The sequence below is a fragment of the Macrobrachium rosenbergii genome, chromosome 8 (genome assembly GCF_040412425.1).
Source record: "Macrobrachium rosenbergii isolate ZJJX-2024 chromosome 8, ASM4041242v1, whole genome shotgun sequence".
Lineage (NCBI taxonomy): Eukaryota > Metazoa > Arthropoda > Malacostraca > Decapoda > Palaemonidae > Macrobrachium > Macrobrachium rosenbergii.
Window position 1 is genome coordinate 10,142,488 of NC_089748.1, and position 22,079 is coordinate 10,164,566.

At 38.1% G+C, this 22,079-nt stretch overlaps 1 protein-coding gene across 1 annotated transcript in view; it reads left to right on the forward strand.

The window, feature by feature from the left end:
* Window positions 1-22,079, forward strand: part of LOC136840600 (NBAS subunit of NRZ tethering complex-like) — a 791,298-nt gene that overhangs the window by 199,110 nt on the left and 570,109 nt on the right. Inside the window, 5 exon segments of the mRNA XM_067107278.1 lie at window positions 2,790-2,921; window positions 6,821-6,979; window positions 9,548-9,696; window positions 10,670-10,858; window positions 11,076-11,178. Coding sequence (XP_066963379.1) covers window positions 2,790-2,921; window positions 6,821-6,979; window positions 9,548-9,696; window positions 10,670-10,858; window positions 11,076-11,178 — 732 coding nt within the window.

Genomic DNA, 22,079 nt, shown 5'->3' on the forward strand with positions numbered 1-22,079 from the left:
ATGAACTTGATCAACCTTCAGGGTGCTTACTTTCAGATCCCCATCCATCAGGATTTGAGCAGGTTCCTGCAATTCCTCTGCAATGGACCATTGTTCAAATTCAAGACTGTGTGGTTTTGTCTGGTAACAGCCCCCCAGAAGTTCACCTGCATGTTCACCCTGGTGTCTGCTTAGGCTCATTCATAAAATATTTGCCCTGTTCAGTACTGGGACACTTGGCTTATTCTTGTCCCCTCTAGGGATCCTCTCCTATAGGACAAACAATGTCTCCTAGCCCTGTGCCATGATCTAGGTATAGTGATCAACTGGCGAAAGCCAGATCTCGTCCCCATGCAAGAGATCAAGTACCTGGGTATGCTCCTGAACACCATAGCAGTGAAGGCCTTCCAAGCTGTTTCCTATTAGGACAATCTCAGGGGCAACCCACTTGGCAGAGGCAAGTGATTTTTGGTCATCTCCCTTGACCCTGGAAAAGTTTGTTCCTCATGGTCAGAGTCACCATTCCCTTCAGTGGCAACGGAAACAGAATTTGCCCTCCTCTGAAGCCCACCTCACTGCCTGGTTTCTCTGAATGGGGACCTTAGGGAAAGATCAAGCATGATGGTTTGAACCTCCTTCAGGGGATACTTCTGAATTCTCCCCTGCTAGAGATGCTCATGTTCTCAAGGCGCATTGAAGAGAGGTTGACGAGCACATCTTAAAGGAGAGTTAGTTTCAGGGGACTGGACCCAGAACTCCCAGCATCTGCACATCAGCATCTTTGAGATGCAAGTGGCTTGGTTGGGACTTAGGTCTTTCAGAACAGCCTGGAAGGGCACTTGGTAGTTGTCAATTGCTCCCCAGTCCCAGACCCTTTGAGCAGCAATGGAAGATACTCTTCAACATCCTTAGGACAACCTTTTCTGGTGGGTGATCAACATGGTGTTTGTCACCCTGGGCCTTTGAATGACTCTAGTCATACATCAAGTCCCTCAGTTGCTTTTGGGACCACCTAGCTTGAACCACAGGGAAGAAATTGTGTCCCTGTTTGTTTTAAAAGACCTGCTATTCAGTTATGGGGAGTATTAAGTGCACATGTTATGTATAGAAGCAAACTTGCTGTTAACTAGATATTTTTTATTTAATTTGGTCTGTCCCAGCATTGTATGAAATGATCTTTGGCAGAAAATCTCCATCTATACGTTACTTCAAAGCAGATCCCCCTGTAATGACATTTCTGAACATGGCTTTATTTTTAATGTCAGTCCTTAACATTAGGGTTGGGTTTACTGACCTTTTCCAAGTGCTGCACTATCCCACCTTTCTTGTCAGTTTGGTAGTCAGCTGTATGAATCGTGGGTAAGATTCCTAGAAATAATACCCATTCTCATATTGACAATTATTTCTGTATGTACCAACCAGAGGTAAACAGGAAGACAAGATAGGCCAATAAACCAGGTACAAACCCTCTTTTTATTTTACTTTTTCTCAGCAGCTGAGCAAGCCTGCAGCTCAAAACATAGTTTTATGAATGTTAGGTAAGGGAGAAACAAAATATTTCAATTTGGAAATTAGTATTTTCTTTTATCACATACTGTAAATTCCGTTTTCATGGCAGAGTGCTGTTTTTTGTTTCATTTTGAAGTCAAATAATTGTGCTTTTTGTAGGGCCTTTAAAAACGGGGAACAACAAAACTGTATACAGGCAGTCCCTGGTTATCGGCGGGGTTCTGTAAAACTGGATCACTGATAACCGAGCCCGCCAGTAACCAGGGACTGTCTGTAATCAGAATAGTTCTTTGGTGTTAGCCGAGAACATAGATTTCTATACTTTTCCTGAGTCAGTATTTTTTTAGACCTTATAAAAATACATATTGTTTGCATAATTGAAAAATATAATAAAATTCCTTCCCAGTAGTATAAATGTTATTGTTATTTATATCAGTGGTTTCCATTTTGAATTACTACTTTAATGATACAGTAATTCTCTTTGAAGGGCCTCTACTTGCATGGGAGATATAGTTGAACCCTACCTCAACTCACCAAACATCATCCTAATGCTATTTTGTCAAAGTGTTTATTGTTATTTTGTTTTTTTATTTTCTGCAGGTAATGTCATTTGATGTCGTCAAAATCTCAAAAGATTAGGGGCTACAGATTCACTGGATGACTAATAGAATAAGGAAAACGTAGCCAGTATACAAATTAATACAATGAGACTTAAGAGATTAAATGTAATAGAAGATGAAACTGAGTGAAAAATGAAAAATATAACCACTGCATTGGCAAAAAAAGGGGACTGAACAAAGTAAGGATGAAGTAGAGGAGGTACCAGTAAGCAGGACATAACATGGGTAGTGAGAGTTTTCTGGATTTGGACTGATATGAGTTTGGTGACACCAAGATTTTTATATCCACTAAAATATGGCAATACTGTATATGATTAATGGGTGGTAGATGAAAGAAAACATGAATATTGCACAAAGAATAGAACTGAAATGGTTATTTCTGAATATCTGGCTTTATTTTATTATGTTTTCAGAAGTCTGAATTTAAAGCCCAAATGTCTGTATGTGTCATCTTGATGTCAAAACTATAGAGACAATGTACTGTAGTTAGTTACAGGTTAGATGTAATTTACCACTTATATTGCTAAATTCCAGAAAGATTTGTGTTTGTGCTGAGGTGGGAAGTGGGGTCTAGTCATTAAGAATGTAAACTGTGAGCCAGAGGGTTACTAGCTTACTGTATTTTCTTACTTATATTCATATACAAGTGTGAAAGTAAGGTTTTCCAAATTATTTTTTCAGAATCTTGAGGAACTTCATGATACTCTAGATACCTTGGAAGTTTTGGTTTATGAAGCAGGCCTTTACTCCATGACTCTAGATACTTTCACCAACCTTGATGACTCTGAGAAGATTGTGCAGCTGATGTCAACAGTAAGTTTGGATTCCAGAGCACAATATTCCATTTTAAGTTTTATGTCAAGTTGTATTGAGTTTTAAAGATAAATGATTGAATTTAGTGCACAATAAGAATAGTACTTTATGATGCATTGCTTATTTTGATGCAAACTTTTAACGTCTTCAATTTGTATCTTGAAACCCAAGTGGAAAGTTACAAAAGCTGTTGCAGAAATTTGAGATTTGTCACAGATATTTATTATTATATATATTAAATAAATTGGGAATATCAAAACCCTATACAGTACATGTGTTATGCAAGTTAATCGTGAATAGTTTCTGTAATCTTTCTTGTTTGGATTTCAAATGTCAGATATAGTTAGCCCCTTAGTTTATTAGATTCAGTAATCTTTATTGCAATGTTTGGATTTCAAATGTCAGATATAGTTAGCCCTTTAGTTTATTTGAATTGTGCATACTTCCATAAAATATTGGAATTCAGAATCACAGGTGCATTTTAGTTTAAGAAATACCTGGAGATGTTTGTCAGGATTTAGCTGTTATTTTCTTATTCTACTGTAAGGCTTAACCTGTACTTAACATAATTTCATAACTGGCAACATTCTAGATACTCCTAAGAAATAAAACACTTCACAATTTCCTTTTATTCACATATACAGTATATTTATACACATTCCTCACAAACTTTCACATACATGCACTTATGAGCTGACATACCAAACCTAAAATTTGTATATTCTCAAGTAATATACTGTTAAATAATGAAACAAATGCTATTGCATACAAAATGCTGTCTTTACAAAATGAACAAATACAACTTACAGTTAGAATGCACTGTTTTAGAAAATATATTAAAGAACTCTTAATTGCATGAGTCTCTATTTACTCTCATATATTAATGTGCATTCACTAACCAGAATATCTTAGACCCTCAATTGCAAAGTCCTTCAGTAAGTTTATATAGTTCAGGCTGTACATAATTCTAACAATGGGCTTCAATCCGTGTATTCTACAGATTTTTTCAGTAACCTGCATATCCTTCATACATGACAAAATAACCAATGTGTTCAACATGGTTTGGATTTGGCCAGTGACACTGATGGTGGACAGCAACCAACAACTTAATGCATTCCCAATATTTTGTGCTCATTAATAGTACCTGAGAGTTTATTTATCCATAATCAACTTTGTAACTAAATTATGATAGATGTAGATTCAACCAAAGTGTCACATTCACCTGCAGTCCTTCAAATGAGACATAAATTTGTGTGAACGGCCAAGCCTGTGATTCCTGTTACGGACAGGAAGGGCAGGATTAATATTATGTTGGCACTACTGGACAGTGACTAAATTTGGTGGCTACAGAATTTGGTTCAGGCAGACTTGACATTGTTGGAAGGGTTTGAACAGGCACCAGACTCTTTTGCCATGACCTCAGACAATTTTTCAAGGACAGGAGCTACCCTCTCATTGGAATCATGGCAGTCATCAGCTGTTTGCTTATACACACAAGTTTTTATAGCATTGCTCCTTACTCTGCCTGAGATTATGGCTAAAACCATTTTTCCATTGGAAAGCAGTGCTTTTTTAATTTTCAGTGCTGTGCCAAGGTGGTACTACTGAGATGCCTGTAGTCACTGCACCTGAAGTTTGGCTACATGGCTAGAATAATGTCGCAATTCCATGACAGTGGCTGTGGAAACTAAGTTGGTGGAAGCAACCTTGCTCATTCAGTGCCTGATCTTTTGTAAAAAGTTGCAGTAACATCCAGATTTTTTCATGACTGATATTGCACTAGATCAGGGCTCACTGGTTATGAGAAGCTAAGCGTAATCTGCGGTTAATAATATGAGTTTCTGCGAATGATCCATGAGACTTGGGGTTTTTTTGAACCATTGGTAATCTCATGCTTGATCCAGATGCAGTTGGATATTGAGAATTTTTCCTTTGAGGTCATTGCTTTTCTAAAAGTTTTTCAGCAACTAATCTCACAATTGGGATTGCACTGTGATGATCATAATGATGTTTAGACACAGAATAACCTAAGTTAGCAGCATAAGTAAAGGCACAGATAGATGGGATTCTTGAGTAAAAAAGGATATAGTAAATGTATCTTGAAAGGTCACTGTGACCCATTTTTAATTTTTTACTATCATGGTGCAAAAGGTTGCAGCACAGAGGTAAAAGGAGGCTATGCTCCATATTGGGTTAATATAGTGTCACAAGTTTTTGGTAGTGATCTTTGAGACTTTGGGAGATTTTTGCAGTCTTTAACCAACCTTTTTATTATAGGAAAAAAGCTTTAATTTAATCATGGGAAGCTAGATATTGAACATTTTTCCTTTGCCACCATTATTCTTCTCAAAGTCCCAGGACTTCTCAGTCAACAACTGGGATTGCACTCTCATGATTGTAATGGAATGTGTAGGAGTCTTGAAAACCCATGAATTGGGACTATATTATATAAATGGCAGCTATACTAAGTAAGTTGATTTTGTTTTATGTGAAGTTTGAGTTTAATTTTATAGAACTTAATTTTTAATATGGGATGGTATTACTTAAGCTTTTTATGTGCGCCAGAAAGGGGTTGTGATAAAATGAACTATGTATTATAATAATTTAATATGTTAGATACTTATATGGGGATTTCCTGGCTGCTTAGTTGCTGGCAGCTGAGGGGTAAGAGGACTTTGCTATTTGTTTTGGTGTAATAGGATATAGTGCAAAAAAGTATTGTGGCATTTCATCCAAAGATATTTTTATAGGTTATTTGGTATTTTAATGAATATTATTTTTTTTAGAGACCTAGATTGCTATTGTAATTGTATGCTATGATAGCTGTTGGAGGTCCTTTGCTTCATGTGGCATTGATGATTATTGTAGCTGCTTGAGTAAATGAAAAATATGATCATGGGCTGTTGAGGAGGGTGGGCTATCAGCCAGGAAATCTAAGCCTCGTAAATGAAAAGATCCCTCTGAATGATGAAGTCTGTTTAGTAGATCAGCTTTCTTTCATATAGGAAAGAATAGATATAAATAATTTTATTGCTTTTAGTGTGTTCGTAATGTCAAATCAGTATTTATCAGCTGAAGGTATTTTGAAAGTGTTAAGTGGTACCATTATTGTATTTGAATGGGCTGTCTACAGTATTTATTCATAAATGACATGAAAACTGGAACAGGACAATTGAAAGAAGTTAAACAGCTTCCTGGGAAGAGGCTAAAGGCAAATGATGGAAAATAATAGGTAGTACAGTTGAGAGTTACAAAGATAAGAGCAAAAGCAAAAAAAAAGATGTTAGTACATGTATTAGCAAAGAAAGAATTGAGCCAGTTCACATCACATTGTGGTGTATGGTTCTAGAATCTTGAAATAAGTTCTTTAATCTTTACAGTACTGTAAACTTACCTAGTAGAAATGAGTAAGACTGTAGTTGGCAATAAAGGATAAAAAAAAATAGGGAATATTATGTGAAAATTAAAATTGGTAATGATTATTTTGAGTTTCAGGATACCAATAAAATTCATAGAATATAGTGTATGTGGAAAGTGTACAGTACCATTGTGATAGTAAAACATAGATGCCACCTTTTAAGTGTACTGTACTTACAACACAACAGGAAAAATAGAATAAGTACTGTCATCTTGTATCAAACAAAAAATATTCTAAATAATCACAATCATGATTTGTGTTGATTTGGAGAGGATATTGTATTGATTAAATTACTTTATATCTTTTACACAGAAAATACCAAAGTTTGAGTGCTTGAATATCTGGCGTAACTGTTGCACTAAAAGAAGTTACTTTTCACAGTGTAGTTCCAGTATTTTGCCACTGAAAAGTGGATATGATTCAGTTAATTTATTCTGTGGTTAACTTGTGATTAATGATTGCCTTTTATCTTACTAAACAGAGTACACCGGAAACATACATCCAGAACATTCGCAGATGGCTTATCCCATTTCTTACTCGATGTGAAAAGTGGAAACCTGGGAGTGCAGAGAAACTGCTGCATGATTATATTGTAACTACTGCAAAAGAGGATCTTGGACTTCCTTTGAAGGTTTTACAGGCAAGAAATTTATCATGTTTGTTGTGGCTTTAAGTGGAATCATTGTGATATATATTTTTTATTTGTTAGTTTTTTGTTTATTAAATTTATCTGTTATGTTTTTTATTTTATAATTTCATTGCAAGTTACAAAAATAGTTTCTTTAAGTTATCACTTATAAAACTTCTGGTACTTGTACTATGCTTTTAAATGTCCTGTCAGCAGAAAAAATCAGTTAAACCTTTACTAGGCTGATATTAGGTGAATCCCTTATAACAGAAGAGTTGCTTATCCAAGGAAACTTCTTATATGAGGAATTGTAGCAGAGTCATATGTTCTGTGAATATGTGTACAACAGAGGTGACAGGGAAGCAGGCTCCAGCTTTGTTTACCTCGTAGTCAGTTGCCCTGTCATTAATGTGGATCTATGCAACAAAGTGATATCTTCAAAAAATATTTGCCATGTCAACTGGTAGAAGTGGGTATTGGAAGCCCATCAATATGTTTCTGGTAAAGGGGGCCAGGTTGCCAGAGGACATTGCCAAAGCCTGGATGATGGTGTTGTCACTTGACTCTGCCTTCATTTTACATTTTAGGATCAAATAAATGGGACAGAATGTCAAAGGAGCCATCTGGTAGCTTTCTGCCTTGGACATTAAGCAGGAGACTTTCAGATTTGTTGGACTCATTCTTGTTTGTAGAGAGTATGGTCAATGACCTCATGGGCAAACTGACTTATATTGCAGTCAGAACCGAGATGTTTGACATGAGCAGTGGCCCATTGTGGACTAAATACTCAACAGGAAATGTAAATGTTCAGAGTTACTCTATCAGAAAAGTAAGCATTAGGTGATGTTCTCATCCCTCTATCCTCAAGAGGTTGATATCATTGAAGAGTAGGTATTTTCCTCTGGTAAGAGAGCTAAAACATTTGAAGGGAGCAGTCCATCACTGGCTAGTCTTCCATTAATGGGGGTTTGTCACCAAAAATTCTCGAGATCATGGTATCTTGGCTAGAGATAGAGGGAGAACCCTCTTCATGGGTGTTACAGGTTGTCATGGTTGGTTATTGACTTTGCTTCCTGGAGATAATCCCCACTCTCATTGCAGTTATTTTACTTTGGTGTGTACAGTAACAACCCTGAGAGGTTCCAGGCCTTTGAGAGCAACATGAGGTGATTGTTGCAGAAACGGTGATAGAGCTCTTCACTCACCCAGTTTGGGCTCTTCAGTCACCCAGTTTGGTGTCGAGGAAGGATGGTGGCCAGCAATCAACCTCAGCCTACTGAGCAAGTTTGTCCCCAACCCCCTTCAGGAAGGAGACAGTTTAGTCAGTTTGTGGATTCATCAGGTAGTTGATTTCCTGGGAATCCATCTGTCTGAATACAATTCTCGACTTTTGTCTCCCCAATTTGCTCTTGTAACACGTTTTGGTCATCACAGATCTCTTGTTCTGTATATACTGTACTTGTAATCATATCTCATGACATAGTAGTTTCATTCAGTATTCAGAACCAAGTTGACCTTGCACCTTTCCAACAACAGCCATGGCTACTTTATTGTCTGTAATTTTTCTTTTACTTCCTTTCCCATTACCTTAACCTTTGTTTTGTGTGCATTGATTTTCAGTCCTCACTTTTTCATTCTACGCTTCCAGATCTTAAACATTTCTAATATGTCTTCCTCAGATTCAGCTGTTACCACTAGATCATCTGCATATAGCAGCTCCCAGCAACCTCCTTTCTTTGCTGTTTTTGTACCTTCATTCATTACTGTAATAAATAACAAAAGACAACTGGGTGATCTGCGTTGGATATCAATAATAATATTTACTATCTCATATTTTTCTGGTACCCCTAGTACTGTTCTTTTTTATACAAATCCATCACTCATATAGAGTTCTTCTTCCGAGCCCCACTGCTCATGCACTTTATTTCTAGTTTACAAAAAAAGGTGAGGAATGTGGTTGAGGGGTACATGAGGGTCCTTGTGGCAGTGCTGTGAGACTACCATTCTTCTGTTGTCTGTTAGGTAGAACATTGTGGAGTTTGGGAGCAGACCAGGACCACAAATGAGAGATTGATGAGTTTTTAGGAAAGTTAGTTTCTTCTTATAAAAACTAGTATGAAATTCTCAGAATCTTAAATTTACATTTTTGTTGTGTAGGTAGGTTTATAGTCTTATCTAATTATAGTGCAATTTGGAGGGATACCAAAATAAATTGAATTAAGGGAAATGATTGTAAAAATGCTATCTTGTGGAAAATCCCAAGTGAACACAGAAACTTCAGTGCTTTATACTCTATAGCATATTTAACTGTGGACCTTTGTTCTGTTGATATAGGCATCTTACTTCAATGAGTAGCTAACATGCACTTAACACCATTCAAACTAAAAGATTCATTTGCAAAATGGCTTAACTTCCAAAAAGGTAGCCTAGCAAAAGACCATTGTAAAATCATACTTATAAATAAATTCTGATAAGTTGAGAGGCTTTTATGTTTGAATTATTATTTGCAAAATTAATTATGTAATATGTTGTGATTGAGTTTTTTGTGCATATTTCAAATACCTTTTTCTTGAACTCCAGCATTCACGACCTGATCAACAAGCTCCAATTATATCATCTCCTGAAGAAATGATGACAATTGCATTGGAATGTGTGTATACTTGTGAAAAAGAAAACCAGCTTATGCGAGCTTTTGCCATTTTTGAATGTCTTCCAGTGAGGGAATCAGGGTATGTGTTCATGTAAACATTTAACTGCATTTAAAGCATTTTTAGTTATTCTTTGTGACTGTGTAAGGCAGTTACTGGTAATCATAATAGAAAATAATTACTGTACTGTTGACTCATATGCAAGTGCAACCTTGTCTTACAAGGTTTTCCAACTATATATTGTTTTAATAACAGATCATGTGAGAAATTGATGAGTAGTTACCAAGGTACTTCCTGAGAAATCTCATAATGTGTACTGTTTACTTTTGCTGCACCAGTAATTATTTTTAGGAGTGCTTATTACCAATTTTATAATTATCTTTCTTTAATGCTAAGTATTCCTTATAAGTAATTTTTATATAAGAATTTTAGATTAATAAAATTGTAACTAAAAATTAGTGAAATACTGTAGGGCATTAATTAGCATCCATAGGAATGTATTTTCTGTGTATAAATGTAGTTATCAATTTGGTATTGTTAAAACAGAATTTTAGTAATCTAACAAAATTTTATTAACAGTAATTTTGTTGTTGTAGTATATTTGCAGATCATGCAGTATATTTATTATACATAAAGGGCAACAGTGCTTCTAATAAGATCATCATGTGGTAATGTAGTATAGGGTATTTGATTACCTACTTTGAAATGAAGCCCAAAGCAGTTTGAAGCATTTGTAAATGAAGCCTAAAGAGTTTGGACCATCTGTATGTCTGTATGGTATATGTTGCAAATTCGTAAATTTTCTTGTTTAATTGCAAGAGTTGGAAATATGATTTTTGTTGTCCACAGGCTGAAAGATGATATATAAAAGTAGTGAAAGCCAACAAGGCACTCCCTGTTTTTATAGATTTTGACCAAAGTCCTAAAAATAAGTACAAGTTATGTATTAATATTCACTGTTATGCATTAACATACAGTGCTCTTTAGATAGCAATATAATTTTCAGTAAATGACAATCTTTACTTGAAAGTGTATTTTCTTTATCTCTTAACAGAAAGGGTACATCAGAGAATCTAACCAAGTTACATGATTTAGCAGATGCAATGGAAGCCCACTTAACAGCTGCTGAGCTCCTCAGCAACTATGGAGTCTGTGTCACCCCTTGTCAACTCAGACAGCTACAGTCTGAAAGGGATAAAGTACGAGAAGTACTAACAAAGTTAACCAGAGCAGCTGCAAGAAGGTGCTTAAGGAATTTTTAAAATTTTTTCTCAAATGACAGCATATTTCAGTTTTTGTTGTATATTGTACTTCCATTTAGATCTTTACCCAAGTGGGAGGATGCCTGGGAATAAGTTTGTTTAAAGTGATATAGATATAAATTTACCTGGAATATAAGAGATATTCTTTGAAACTTAAAAAGGATTTGGCATATTTGTATTTGGATTTATTTTGTTCAGAGAACCAAGGTTGACGGACAATGATTGGCGAAAGCTGCTTTATGATATGCTAGAGTTACAGCAAAAGGTCTTCACATGTGTAGAACCTCTAGTATGTTTTGAGGTAAGTGCAAGGAATAATCTTGTCAATATGTATGTTATGTTTCATATTTCATTATTTCTTGCTTGCCAGACATACTGGAAACCATTCACTTGTGGAAAAAAATTTGTTGCAGAAAACAATATCTGGGTAGTTGTTTACTAAGTGCTTGTTTCTCATGAGTCCATCTCTCTTTATAGATAAATGATGCCTTCTAATTAGCAAGCTTTGCAAATATTGTTTAGTTGATAAAAATAGCACCATCTATATTTTCTGTCTGCTAACTTCTGTTTACACCAATCAAAATCTTCTCTTCCATCTCCAACCACTTTTTCTTTATGAAATCTATGAGAAAGGCAAACATGAAATAATTCCCATGTAACACCCCACTATGGTACATCATTTATTGAGAAGTTTCTTGACAAGACCACATTAATATTAACTTAGCATCTACTTCATTCATGGATAATTTCAATTAGTTTTACTTACGTCAAGGCATCCCATAGTTAAGCAAGACCTTCTATAATATTGGGCTATGAATGCTGTAAAATGGTTTCTCATAATCAATAATACTGTATTTCTTAACACAAATATCTGATCGTGCAACTCCTACCTTTTCTAAAACCAGCTTGTTTATCTCAAAACTTTTTATCAATTTCTTTCTCCAATCTACCGAGAAAAGCATACTGAATTCCAGTGATTGCAAGAGCATTGCCTGTAGTCACCTTTGTTTGGTACCTTGCTATGAATTCCAATTCTCAATCATTAGGCTTTGTTCCTCAGTCTAGTTACTATAAGAAATGTCATTTCAGTTTCACCTAAAATGATCTCTACATTGATTCCATCATAACCTGGTGTTTTTTATTATCTAAATTTCTTAATAATTGAAGGCTGAGCAATACCCATTCTTTTGGGAATGCAACTTGGAACCTGAAGATAGAACCTTCCTCACCATTACCAGAGATCATAGAAGATATAACTCTTAACAGAGGGATTATGAGTCTTGCCAGGCTGAGGCTTGAATTACTGGCGTCTTTTGAGAGAGCTCCTTGAGCAGAGAGTAGTGGCATTGTTCAGAGGTATTTCTGCAGCAGGTATGAGAGGTAAGTTTTACCTAATGTTGTGATCCAAGCCAGTGGAAGTAGGAATATTACACTTGTCTATTTCTACATCCAAAGACTGGGAATGATCACTAACAAAAGGTATGCCTTGAGCTCAAGAAGATGGGTCATAGTCAGTACAAAGTGGCATGTGTTTCTTAACAGGGATCTTTCACATTCGTGGTTGATTCCTGATCCCCTTTTCCTGCTAAGAGCAATCAGATTCCCTGAACAGCAGCACCAGTATGCAGTAAATGTGCCTCATTGTCAAACTTGTCAGTTCCAGAGGTCCTTTATTTCTCACACCGTTGGACTGTAGAACAGCCTCCCAGAGGATGTCGTGCAGTTGGAATTTCTTAAGTTCAAGCGAAGATGCAATGCATTACTACCCAAATACAATTGAACTTTTATTTTAATATTTTAATTACATTTTTATTAATTTATTAATTTGTTAGCTTATCTGTTTTTCTAATAATTGATCTGTTTCCGTATTTCCCGTTACCTTCTGTTAATTCTTTCGAATGAACAGCATATTCTTTGGAAGCTTGAATTTCAAATCAGTGGCTCCTGTAGGCTTGTTCCATATGAATAGGGTTCATCTTCTGAATAAAAATAATATCAATATTAACATTTCCAAGGTATCTGTCATTATTGGTTGGAATCAAGAAGTCACATGAATGATTGGTCCAAATAATATTTTGTCAGCTCTCTGAAAATTTTCCTGCTTTAGGGTTGAAAACCCGAAATCTTATATAAGAGGGAGATTGATACCACACCTCAACCAATGATGAGTGTGTTTGAAAAGATTGACTTCCTGATCCCACCTAATTTCTTGTTTGCTGTTAAATGAGTGACATGACAAGTCATATACGCAATTCATCAGGGAGCTGTGCTGCCTCTTAGAGTGATTTGGGATGTGAGTTGCTCTGATAGAAAGGAGGTAAGAGGATGAAGGAGTTGCTTGCAGCTATTATCAAAGCAAGCAAAATCTCAACTGCATTGCCCAGTGAAGAATAAGAGGCCAACATTATCCTCTCCCTTGGTGCATTGTCTATACCATGTGGGAGGTGACAAGAATGATATGCCTCACATTCAGTTGACATATCAATCTGGAATTGTAAGATGCAGTTAAACTAGTGTCATGAAAAATACTGAGACCTTCTGGGCAGCTAAAAGCTAGTGCTACTGCTTCTGTCAATGAGTGAATAGTGTATACTTACACAGAGGTATCATGCCTCCAACCAATCTTGGGAGGGAGACCTCTTATTGCATCAGGAAAAAAGTTACTTTTGTTCTCAAGGAAGAATCTAGCTTTGATACATCTGTTATTGATTTGGAAATTTTGGATAATGAAGATTCTGGAAGGTGGATTTTGAAACCTGGTTTGGAAGGCTCTTGGAGGGATAGGAGGCCAAAAAGATTCTGCCTTCTGTGGAAGGCCTAGATTACTTACAGCACCCTCTTGTGTTACATAACATCCATTGTTACTGAGACTAGCTCTTGCATATCATATGTGTCAACTAAGGAGAACAAACTTGGCCCCTACAAGGTAAATGTGGATCTTTCTCTGAGGAAACCATAAAACTCCTGCAATTCTTTCTGGGAATGCTAACACATCTTATGAGGGCTGTAATAAATAATTAAACAAATTCACAACTTACAGACAGTAAATTAACAATTCATGCAATGCCTAGCAGAATCTGGCACCTATTTGGTGAAGAAAAATAATATTCAGTACAGTAAACAAAACCAGCAGGTTTCTTGGGAAAATTTAAACAATAAAAATGCAGTAATTAAACATTTCACTTTACTGAAAATTGGAACCCAGAATGAAAAGAAAATAGCCAGTAGAATAAAAATACCAAACCACTGTGACAAAAATACGTGGCTAAATGTCAATGAAAAGCAGCAGTTCAAAGGAACAGGTGTTCGCACAAACTCTGGCAAATCAAATAACTTACGGTATCATTTTAATAGTCAGTGAAAGTAAAAAAAAATTACCGGTTAGAAGGAAAGGTGAAAATGGAATACAGTAGTGTGATTGAAAGGGGCAGAAAACAAAAGGTTGAAGAAAGTGGGAAAATGAGTGTTTTATGAAGTATCATCCAAGCCAGAATAGTGATTACAAGTGTGCTTGGGCCCAAGACTAACAGGAGAATAGCGTAATTCTACTGGGAGCACTAGGCGCCCCAGGTGCTAAGCTACTGGAATGTTCAGTTAAGTTCAGTTTGAAGGTAATACTGCCTATTACTGTACAGTATTCCTAGGTATTTCATACTTTTTGTTTTTTTTATGTCCTTTATCCCTTCTAAGTCGTACCTAATGTTGTATACTAGAATACTTCTTTTATCATCATTTACTTCCAAACCATATCTTCTACACATCCCTTTTACCCTCCTTATTTTCTCTTTTGCTGTTTTTATAACTTTTGCTAATCAACATCCATCAAAAATAATGAGCATATGTTCAAGGCTTCATCCCTAAATCCATCTCCAGTATCCCCTTTTCTTTTATAATTTTGTCAGTTGTGGACACTGTGCATCTTCGCTTGATTTCATGTTATCATGCATCATTCTTCATTTCCACTTCCTAAATTCATTCTTGTCTTATCTCCATATATCTGAGCTGCTGCCTTACATAAATCCAGGTGTTTTCTGTGTTCTTTCATTATTTCTGTTAGCTCCTCTCTTTTGACCAAGTCATAATCCTTCCTTCAATAGATATTTTCTACACAGTATTGTAGTATGAAGATGTTACACTCTACTCTCCCTCCTTTTGAGAACCCAGCTTGGTTATCTATGATTTTTTCATTTGCCCTTAGATATTCTTCTATCCGTTCTTTTATTAATGCCAGTTCTGTTTAGGCTATTGGCCTGAATTCATTTATTATAGAATTGTTTACTTTGTTTAACATTTTTGTTTTTGACTGTTTCCATTCCTTTGGTTTCTCTCTTGTGTTTTTTCTCTTTGTGAGCACTTTTTTGAGAATATTTGTACATTTTCTTTCTTAGCCCACATGCCATTCTGGCGTTACCCCGCGGTCCATCTGCTTTCTTATTTAGTTTTTAAAAGGATTTCTCTTCTTTTTCCTCATTTAGTTTGGGTTTTGACATTGGTCTTATTATGCTTGTCATGTACTGGGGCTACTGCTTCCATGTGTTCTCTTGTGGACTACCCTTTTCTCATACCCCGTTTGTATCTTTTTTCATAGTTCTTTTTTTTCTTACTCATTCCTTGTTTATTTTATTCTATTTTAGTGCATTTGAAAATTTCTTCCCCCCCCCAGAACCTTTTCATTTGCTGACCTGTTTCTTTTTTAGGTAGCACATTTCCCTTCTCATCATTAATCTGAATTTGTTCTCCCATTTTCATTGCTCTCAATTTCCTTATTCTGTCTAATGTTGTCTTTCCTCCTCTTTTCACCTTTCTTGCTTGCATGTATTCATATTTAGTTATTTCCTCTCGAATGAGTATTTGCATATAATTTTTTCTGTTTCAGATATTATCTGTATAGTATAACATTTCTTTTGCTTCTTCCCGTAAATTTTTTTGTTTTTGTTCAGACTTTTCTTGTCTTTTTGTCTGTTGCCTTATTTTTCCATTCATTCATGGTTGTTCTACTATTTATACATACATGGTATTTCTTTTGACCCTATCTTCTGTATTTTCTTTGGATTTTTCATCTTTTCACCTTTTTGCAGTATCATCAGGCTTTTCTATATTGATCATTTCTTTCTTCATTTTACATTTCGGTATGTCTGCAAACTCTCAAAGCCTTCTCTCTTCTGTTTTGCAGTAGTTTCTTTCCTCCTTTTACTAATTTTTAAATTTACCTTCTGTTCGTCATTGACATTTAGCTTTACTTTCATTTGTTTATGATCTTTATGTCCAAGATCTTCTCTTTATCAATAACTATCATTTTTTTACAGATACATTTTGTTATTGTCTATAACTAGGCCTATTTGTGATCAGTATGTAGTATGATTAATCCATATCTGTTAATAGTTAAAAAAATCTTCCCATTTTTGTTTTCGTCGGTCTTTCTGGTGTTTGTTGTTCTTCATTATACTGTATAGTGTCGCATGAAATGCTGGTTGCACAGATATTCATTTAAAAGCCGATGAGATTTGTGTCAAAACAGTATGTTTTATATAACACTAAGTTTTTTCCTACAAACCCATTAATCACATACTGTACTGTAGTGAGTGCCCTCCTCCCATCCCTGTGAATCATGTTGCCTCACACACTATCATGAATAGTGTGGAAGGGAATTGAGATGTACAGTACCTGGGGATTTAGGTGGAAAAAGTAATCTGACTGATAAAACAGTTATACCTTGGGACATTTGGGATGTGAATACAGGCATAGACACGATTAATGGATTGTTATGAAAAGTAAAGTTATGTTATAAAACATATTTAATTTACAAAAAAACTGGAAAGTTCTGTAGATTAGGTTTAATTAAAATTTTGAAAGCCCCGCACAAAATAAAATTTTTATACAAGTAACTTACCAAGTAATTACATTGCTTATAGCTACTATTATTGGCAGCTTAAAATTTTGAAATTCGCGGGTTGCACTAGTTTGTTTTGGGTTTTGGTGACGTGCCCCGCCCACTCTCAGGAAAAGAGAGGAACAACTAGCAAAAGAGCTTCAGTTTGTTTTTGCCAGCAAATGGCTGTACACCAGTTGTTAGTAGCAACTGTTTCTATTTTGGAATTTGTCTTTCCTGTAGTTGTTTCATTGTTTGGTGAAGTATTCTCTATTGGTAGCCTTTTTGGCGCATTTAGATAGTGTTAGATCATTAATTGTGACTTTAACTGTTTGACTGTTCCTGGGTTTGACTTAACTTCCTTGGTTTTTTCATTATGTCTGACTCTAGTTCATCTAGCTTTCGATACTGCAGCAAAGGCTGCAATACTTGTTTGACCAAGTAAACGTATGACTCGTACGATCTGCACAGCCTGTAGGGGACAAGTATGCTCTGAAGAGTTAACTTTTAGCAAATGTGTTAATTGGGATTTGAAGTGGTGGAAGACTTTGAAATCACATTTGAACAAACTGGCTAGGGACAAGAAAAGAAAAGCTGCTGCTAGACAGACCAGTAAATCTTTAGCTAGCCAGGAATCTCATAGTCCTACTATTGATAATGTTGATGTTGTCTGCTAATCCCATTAGTGATCCTTCTCGTGTGAAACCCTCTCCTTTATCTGGCTCTCATGCTTCCGAACCCAACCCTGTGGCCAGCCTCAAGTTAAAGATTGATAAAAGATTCGAATTGATCGTCGAATCCATTGCTAAATTAGCTTTATCTGTCAAAGTTCTTATGGATGATAAGAGTGTTTTGGAGCACCCTGTAGCGCCCAGTACTAGTGTTGTGTCAGCGGAGCACACAGTAATGCCCAGTGCAAGTGAAGTGTTGGTGGAGGAGGTGGCTGCTCGACCCATAGATTCTCCTAGGCAAAGGTCGATGACATACTCCCCCAAGCCTTGGAGTAGTCAAACTGGTAGTCTATTGGGAGGTTGGTTGGGTCTGCCCTCTGGTAGTTGCCCCCTCAGTTGAGCCTGTTGCCAAATCCCAGGTTGCAGCCAAACGCCATTGGAAACACGTTTCATTGTATGCTGATTCTCTTTCCTTGAGGTTGGAGGCTTCCTCTCCAAAGCGGCAGTGGCACTTTGTAAATGAGTTACGTCTACTGAAAAGACGTGCTAGTGGTATTTCGTGTTCTCCTCCAGTGCCTTGCAAGAAGGTTAAGGATCCCTTGGATAGTCCTAAGCCTTCGTGTAGTGGTTAGGACAGCCTGGAACGGTTTTCTTCGGTTCCTCCTGTTGTTGAGAGTCAGGAAATGTCTTCTAAGCGCTCCTTGTCTCGTAAACGCTCAGATTCTTGCAGAGTATTTTCTGATCGTCTCCCGCCACCAGAACCTGCTTTGGCTCCCAAGCGCCCAGTAGTGACAAAGACTCCTGCTGTTGTCGACCGCCAGACTTCTCCCAAGCCCCCGGAAGTGCCAGAGTGCCCATTGGCCCCCGAACTCTCGTCAGTTTCCGAGCGCCCTTCTTGCAAGCGCCATAGAGCGCCTGAGTGCCTGTGTTTGTCCAACTGCTCTCTGTCTCCTGAGGTTCCTGTCGTTTCAAAGCGCCCATCGGCCCCTGATCGCCCAAGGAGGGCTGGGCACCCTCCTTTCTCAGCCGATGCTTCTCTTGTTCCTGCTCCTGTTGCAGCTCCTGTAGTTGTTCATGCTCCCCAGTCTAGTCTGCTTCAGCTTTCAACTAGTGCCCGGTCAGCTTCTACAGTGGACCCTATCCAGAGCAAGCTGGACAATATTTTGAGCTTGCTTACTAAGGCTCCTTTGGCTCCCCAGTCTGTGGATCCAGTCTTGTCATCTGTTTCTTCTGAAGATGAAGAGGAGGTTCTCATTCAGGATGCTTGCCCCTCAGCTTACGTGGCTCTTTGGCTCTTCTGAAGTACCTGTTAGCCACTTTCTTGAGTTTCTTCTCGCCTTTCGTTCCTTCCTCGACTGCGTCCGCTCTTCTGATGGAGGCTCAGTTGCCGAGGTTCGTGCTTTCTCCCTCAGCAAAGAAAGCCTTGAACGATATTGATAGTTGGCTATCGGAGAAGAGGGAGCAAGGTCGTGCCGTCTTTAGTTTCCTCCTTCAAGGTTAACTAAGAGGAGACACTCTTCACATGCTACAGGGGAAGCTCCTTCCCTGGGAGTGTCTGCCTCCTCTGAGGGGGACTTCTCTGGCTTAATTGACTCTTCCCGAAGATCGGCTTTTGCTTCGTCAAAGATTATGTTTTCCTTGATGGAGCTTTCACACCTTCTGGAGAATCTTTTTAAGGTGTTTGAGGTTTTTAGCTTTACGGACTGGGAGTGTACAACTGTTCCTGAAGATAATGCCTCGGACTGGTTAGGGGTACTTCCTGTATAGACAAAGGGATCAGTGATGGTTCCCAGGAGTTGGCTTCCCTTTATACTATGGGAGTTCTGAAAAAGAGGGAGTTGTGGTGTTCGTACACCTCTAAGGGGGTTATGCCCTCTCAGAAGTTTGCTCTTCTAATTTCCCCTCTGGACCATCTGCACTTGTTCCTGCAGTCAGCTGTTCTAGAGATATCATCTGACCTACAGAAGAAGAGTATGCAGGATCTTCTGACGCAGTCTTCTCGACACCCTAAGGAGTTGTCTTCTCTTCCCCCCAGGACTGTTTCTTCTTTGCAGTTTTGTCCCTTTCAGGGTAAGGCAGAGAACATATTCCAGATCTAGATCTGAAACCAGATTCACATCGAAATCCATTAAGAAGTCGTGTTCCTGTGCGTCCTCTCGCAAGTGAGGACGTTCCCTTCTGAACACCAGTAGGAGCCAGACTCCTTCTCTTTTGGGAGAGATGGAGAGAGAAAGGGGCCGAACCCTGGACAGTAAATGTTCTCAAGGAAGGATACTCCATTCCCTTCCGAGAAGAGCCTCCCATAGTCAGATTGCCAGTGACATTGACGACGCACTCTGAAGGCTCTACGAGATTTTCAGCCCTCCTGGAGGAAGTTTCATCCCTCCTCAAGAAGGGGGTAATAGAGTTAGTAGAAAATGGAATTCTCCAGGGTTCTACTATTGTCTTTTTGTGGTACCCAAGGTGTCAGGGCGATGGAGGCCCGTCTTTGATGTCAGCACTCTTGGACGTCTTCATGCAGAAGACAAAATTCAAGATGGAGACAATCGTACTGTCCTTTTATTTATTTATTCTTATTTATTTATTTATTTATTTTTATTTATTTATTTTTTATTTATTTATTTTTATTTATTTTTATTTATTTATTTATTTTTATGCCCTGTCGTCCATTCTCCAGGGAGACTGGATGACGTAAATAGATATGCAAGATGCATATTTCCATATTCCAATTCACCAGGAGTCGAGGAAGTTTCTAAAGTTTGTTTACGGGAACAAAGTCTATCAGTTCTGCGCCCAATGTTTCGGGCTCTCGACGGCGCCACAAGTTTTCACCAGAGTTATCTCTCCCCTGGCCAAATGGCTCCATTTGATGGGTATCAGAATCCCCTGTATCTCGACAGTTGGCTCCTTTGGGTCAAATAGAGGGAGACATGTTCGGAGGATCTTCAGAAAACCCTCCTCTTAGCCCAGTATCTTGGGTTGGTCATCAGCTTTCAAAAGTCCCCGAACCGATTCTTTATTTGGGGATGTTGATCAACTCTCAGACTTTTTGGGCTTCTCCGTCCCCAAAAAGAGTGGAGTCTTGTCTGAGGATGGTAAACAAGTTTCTCAGTCTTGATTGCTGTTCAGCCAACGAGTGGATGAGCCTCCTGGGAATGCTGTCTTCCTTGGAGCAATTCGTTTGCCTAGGCAGAATTCACGTGAGACCTCTGCAATTTTACCTAAGGATCAGCTGGGACAGGAAGGTTTATCCAGACACCTTCAGTTCCCGTATTTCAATCAAGATCAAGGAGGACCTGCCCTGGGGGAAAGCAGGTTAGCGGAAGGAAAGTTTCTTCTTCCGTTGAGCCCCAATCTAGACTTTTATTCCAACATGTCGGATCTAGGTTGGGGAGTTCTTTTAGGGAGCAAGGAAGTTTTGGGTCCCCAGAACAGAGAGAGAGTGGCATATAAATGCCAAGGAACTGAGAGCGGTACATCAGGGACTTCAGTTCATCAGCAGGGAAGTATGCAAAAAGACAGTGCAGTAGTGGTACATTTGGACAGCATGACCACCCTATCTCGTATAAAGAATCAAGGGGGGAACTCACTCCTTCTCTCTTTGCAAGATAGCAAGTGAGCTTCTACTTTGGGCAGATCAAAACCAGATGAACCTTTTAACACGCTTCATACAAGGGAAGTCAAATGTTCTGGCGGACGAATTGAGTCGCCAGAAGCAGGTACTACCCACAAAGTGGACGCTAGATCGGCAGGCATGTCTGGATCTATGGAAACTGTGGGGGACTCCAATTCTTGACCTTTTTGCGACTTCCAGAAACCACCATCTCCCTCTGTTTTGCTTGCCAGTTCCGGATCCTTTAGCATGGGCAATAGATGCCATGCTTCAGAACTGGTCCGACAAGTTCATCTATGCCTTCCCGCCTCGCAAGTATGGTGAGGCAAGTTTTAAACAAATTTCAGATGCACCAGATTATAGAAATGATCCTAGTAGCTCCATTTTGGCCAACAAACGAGTGTTTTCCAGACCTTTTTGAACTGCTATTGGACTTGCCGAGGCTTCTTCCTCAAAAGCCTCATCTACTCAAGCAACCTCACTTTTGGCAGTTTCATCAGGGGTTGTCTTCTCTGGCCCCAACAGGCTACAAACTCTCAGGGAACTCCTGCGGAAGAAAGGCTTTTCAAGAGCAGTTTTGCAAGCTATTGCCAGATGCAGATGTTAATCCTTGGACAGAGTTTATCAGGCAAAGTGGGTGATATTTTGAGATTGGTGCAAAATCCACTGTTTCCTCTTCCCAAACATCTGTGGCAGAAATAGCAGATTTTCTGCTATATTTGAGGACTGACAGAGGCCTGTGTACTCTGACAATTAAAGGATACAGAGCCATGTTAGGCTCAGTCTTCCGACATAGAGGGATTGGTCTCTCTTCTAACCATGATTTGTCAGACCTTATCAAATCGTTTGATATATCTAAACAGAAAGAGGTTGTAGTAGTTCCATGGAATTTGGATGTGGTGTTTAAATGGTTACCTTAAGAGATTTGACTAGGAGGACACTGTGTCTTATAGCCTTAGCAACAGCTAAACGGATTATTGAGATCCATGCGATGGATAGAATAGTGGGCTTTTCCCAAGGTAATGCTGTCCGCTCCCTTTCCTTGGGTT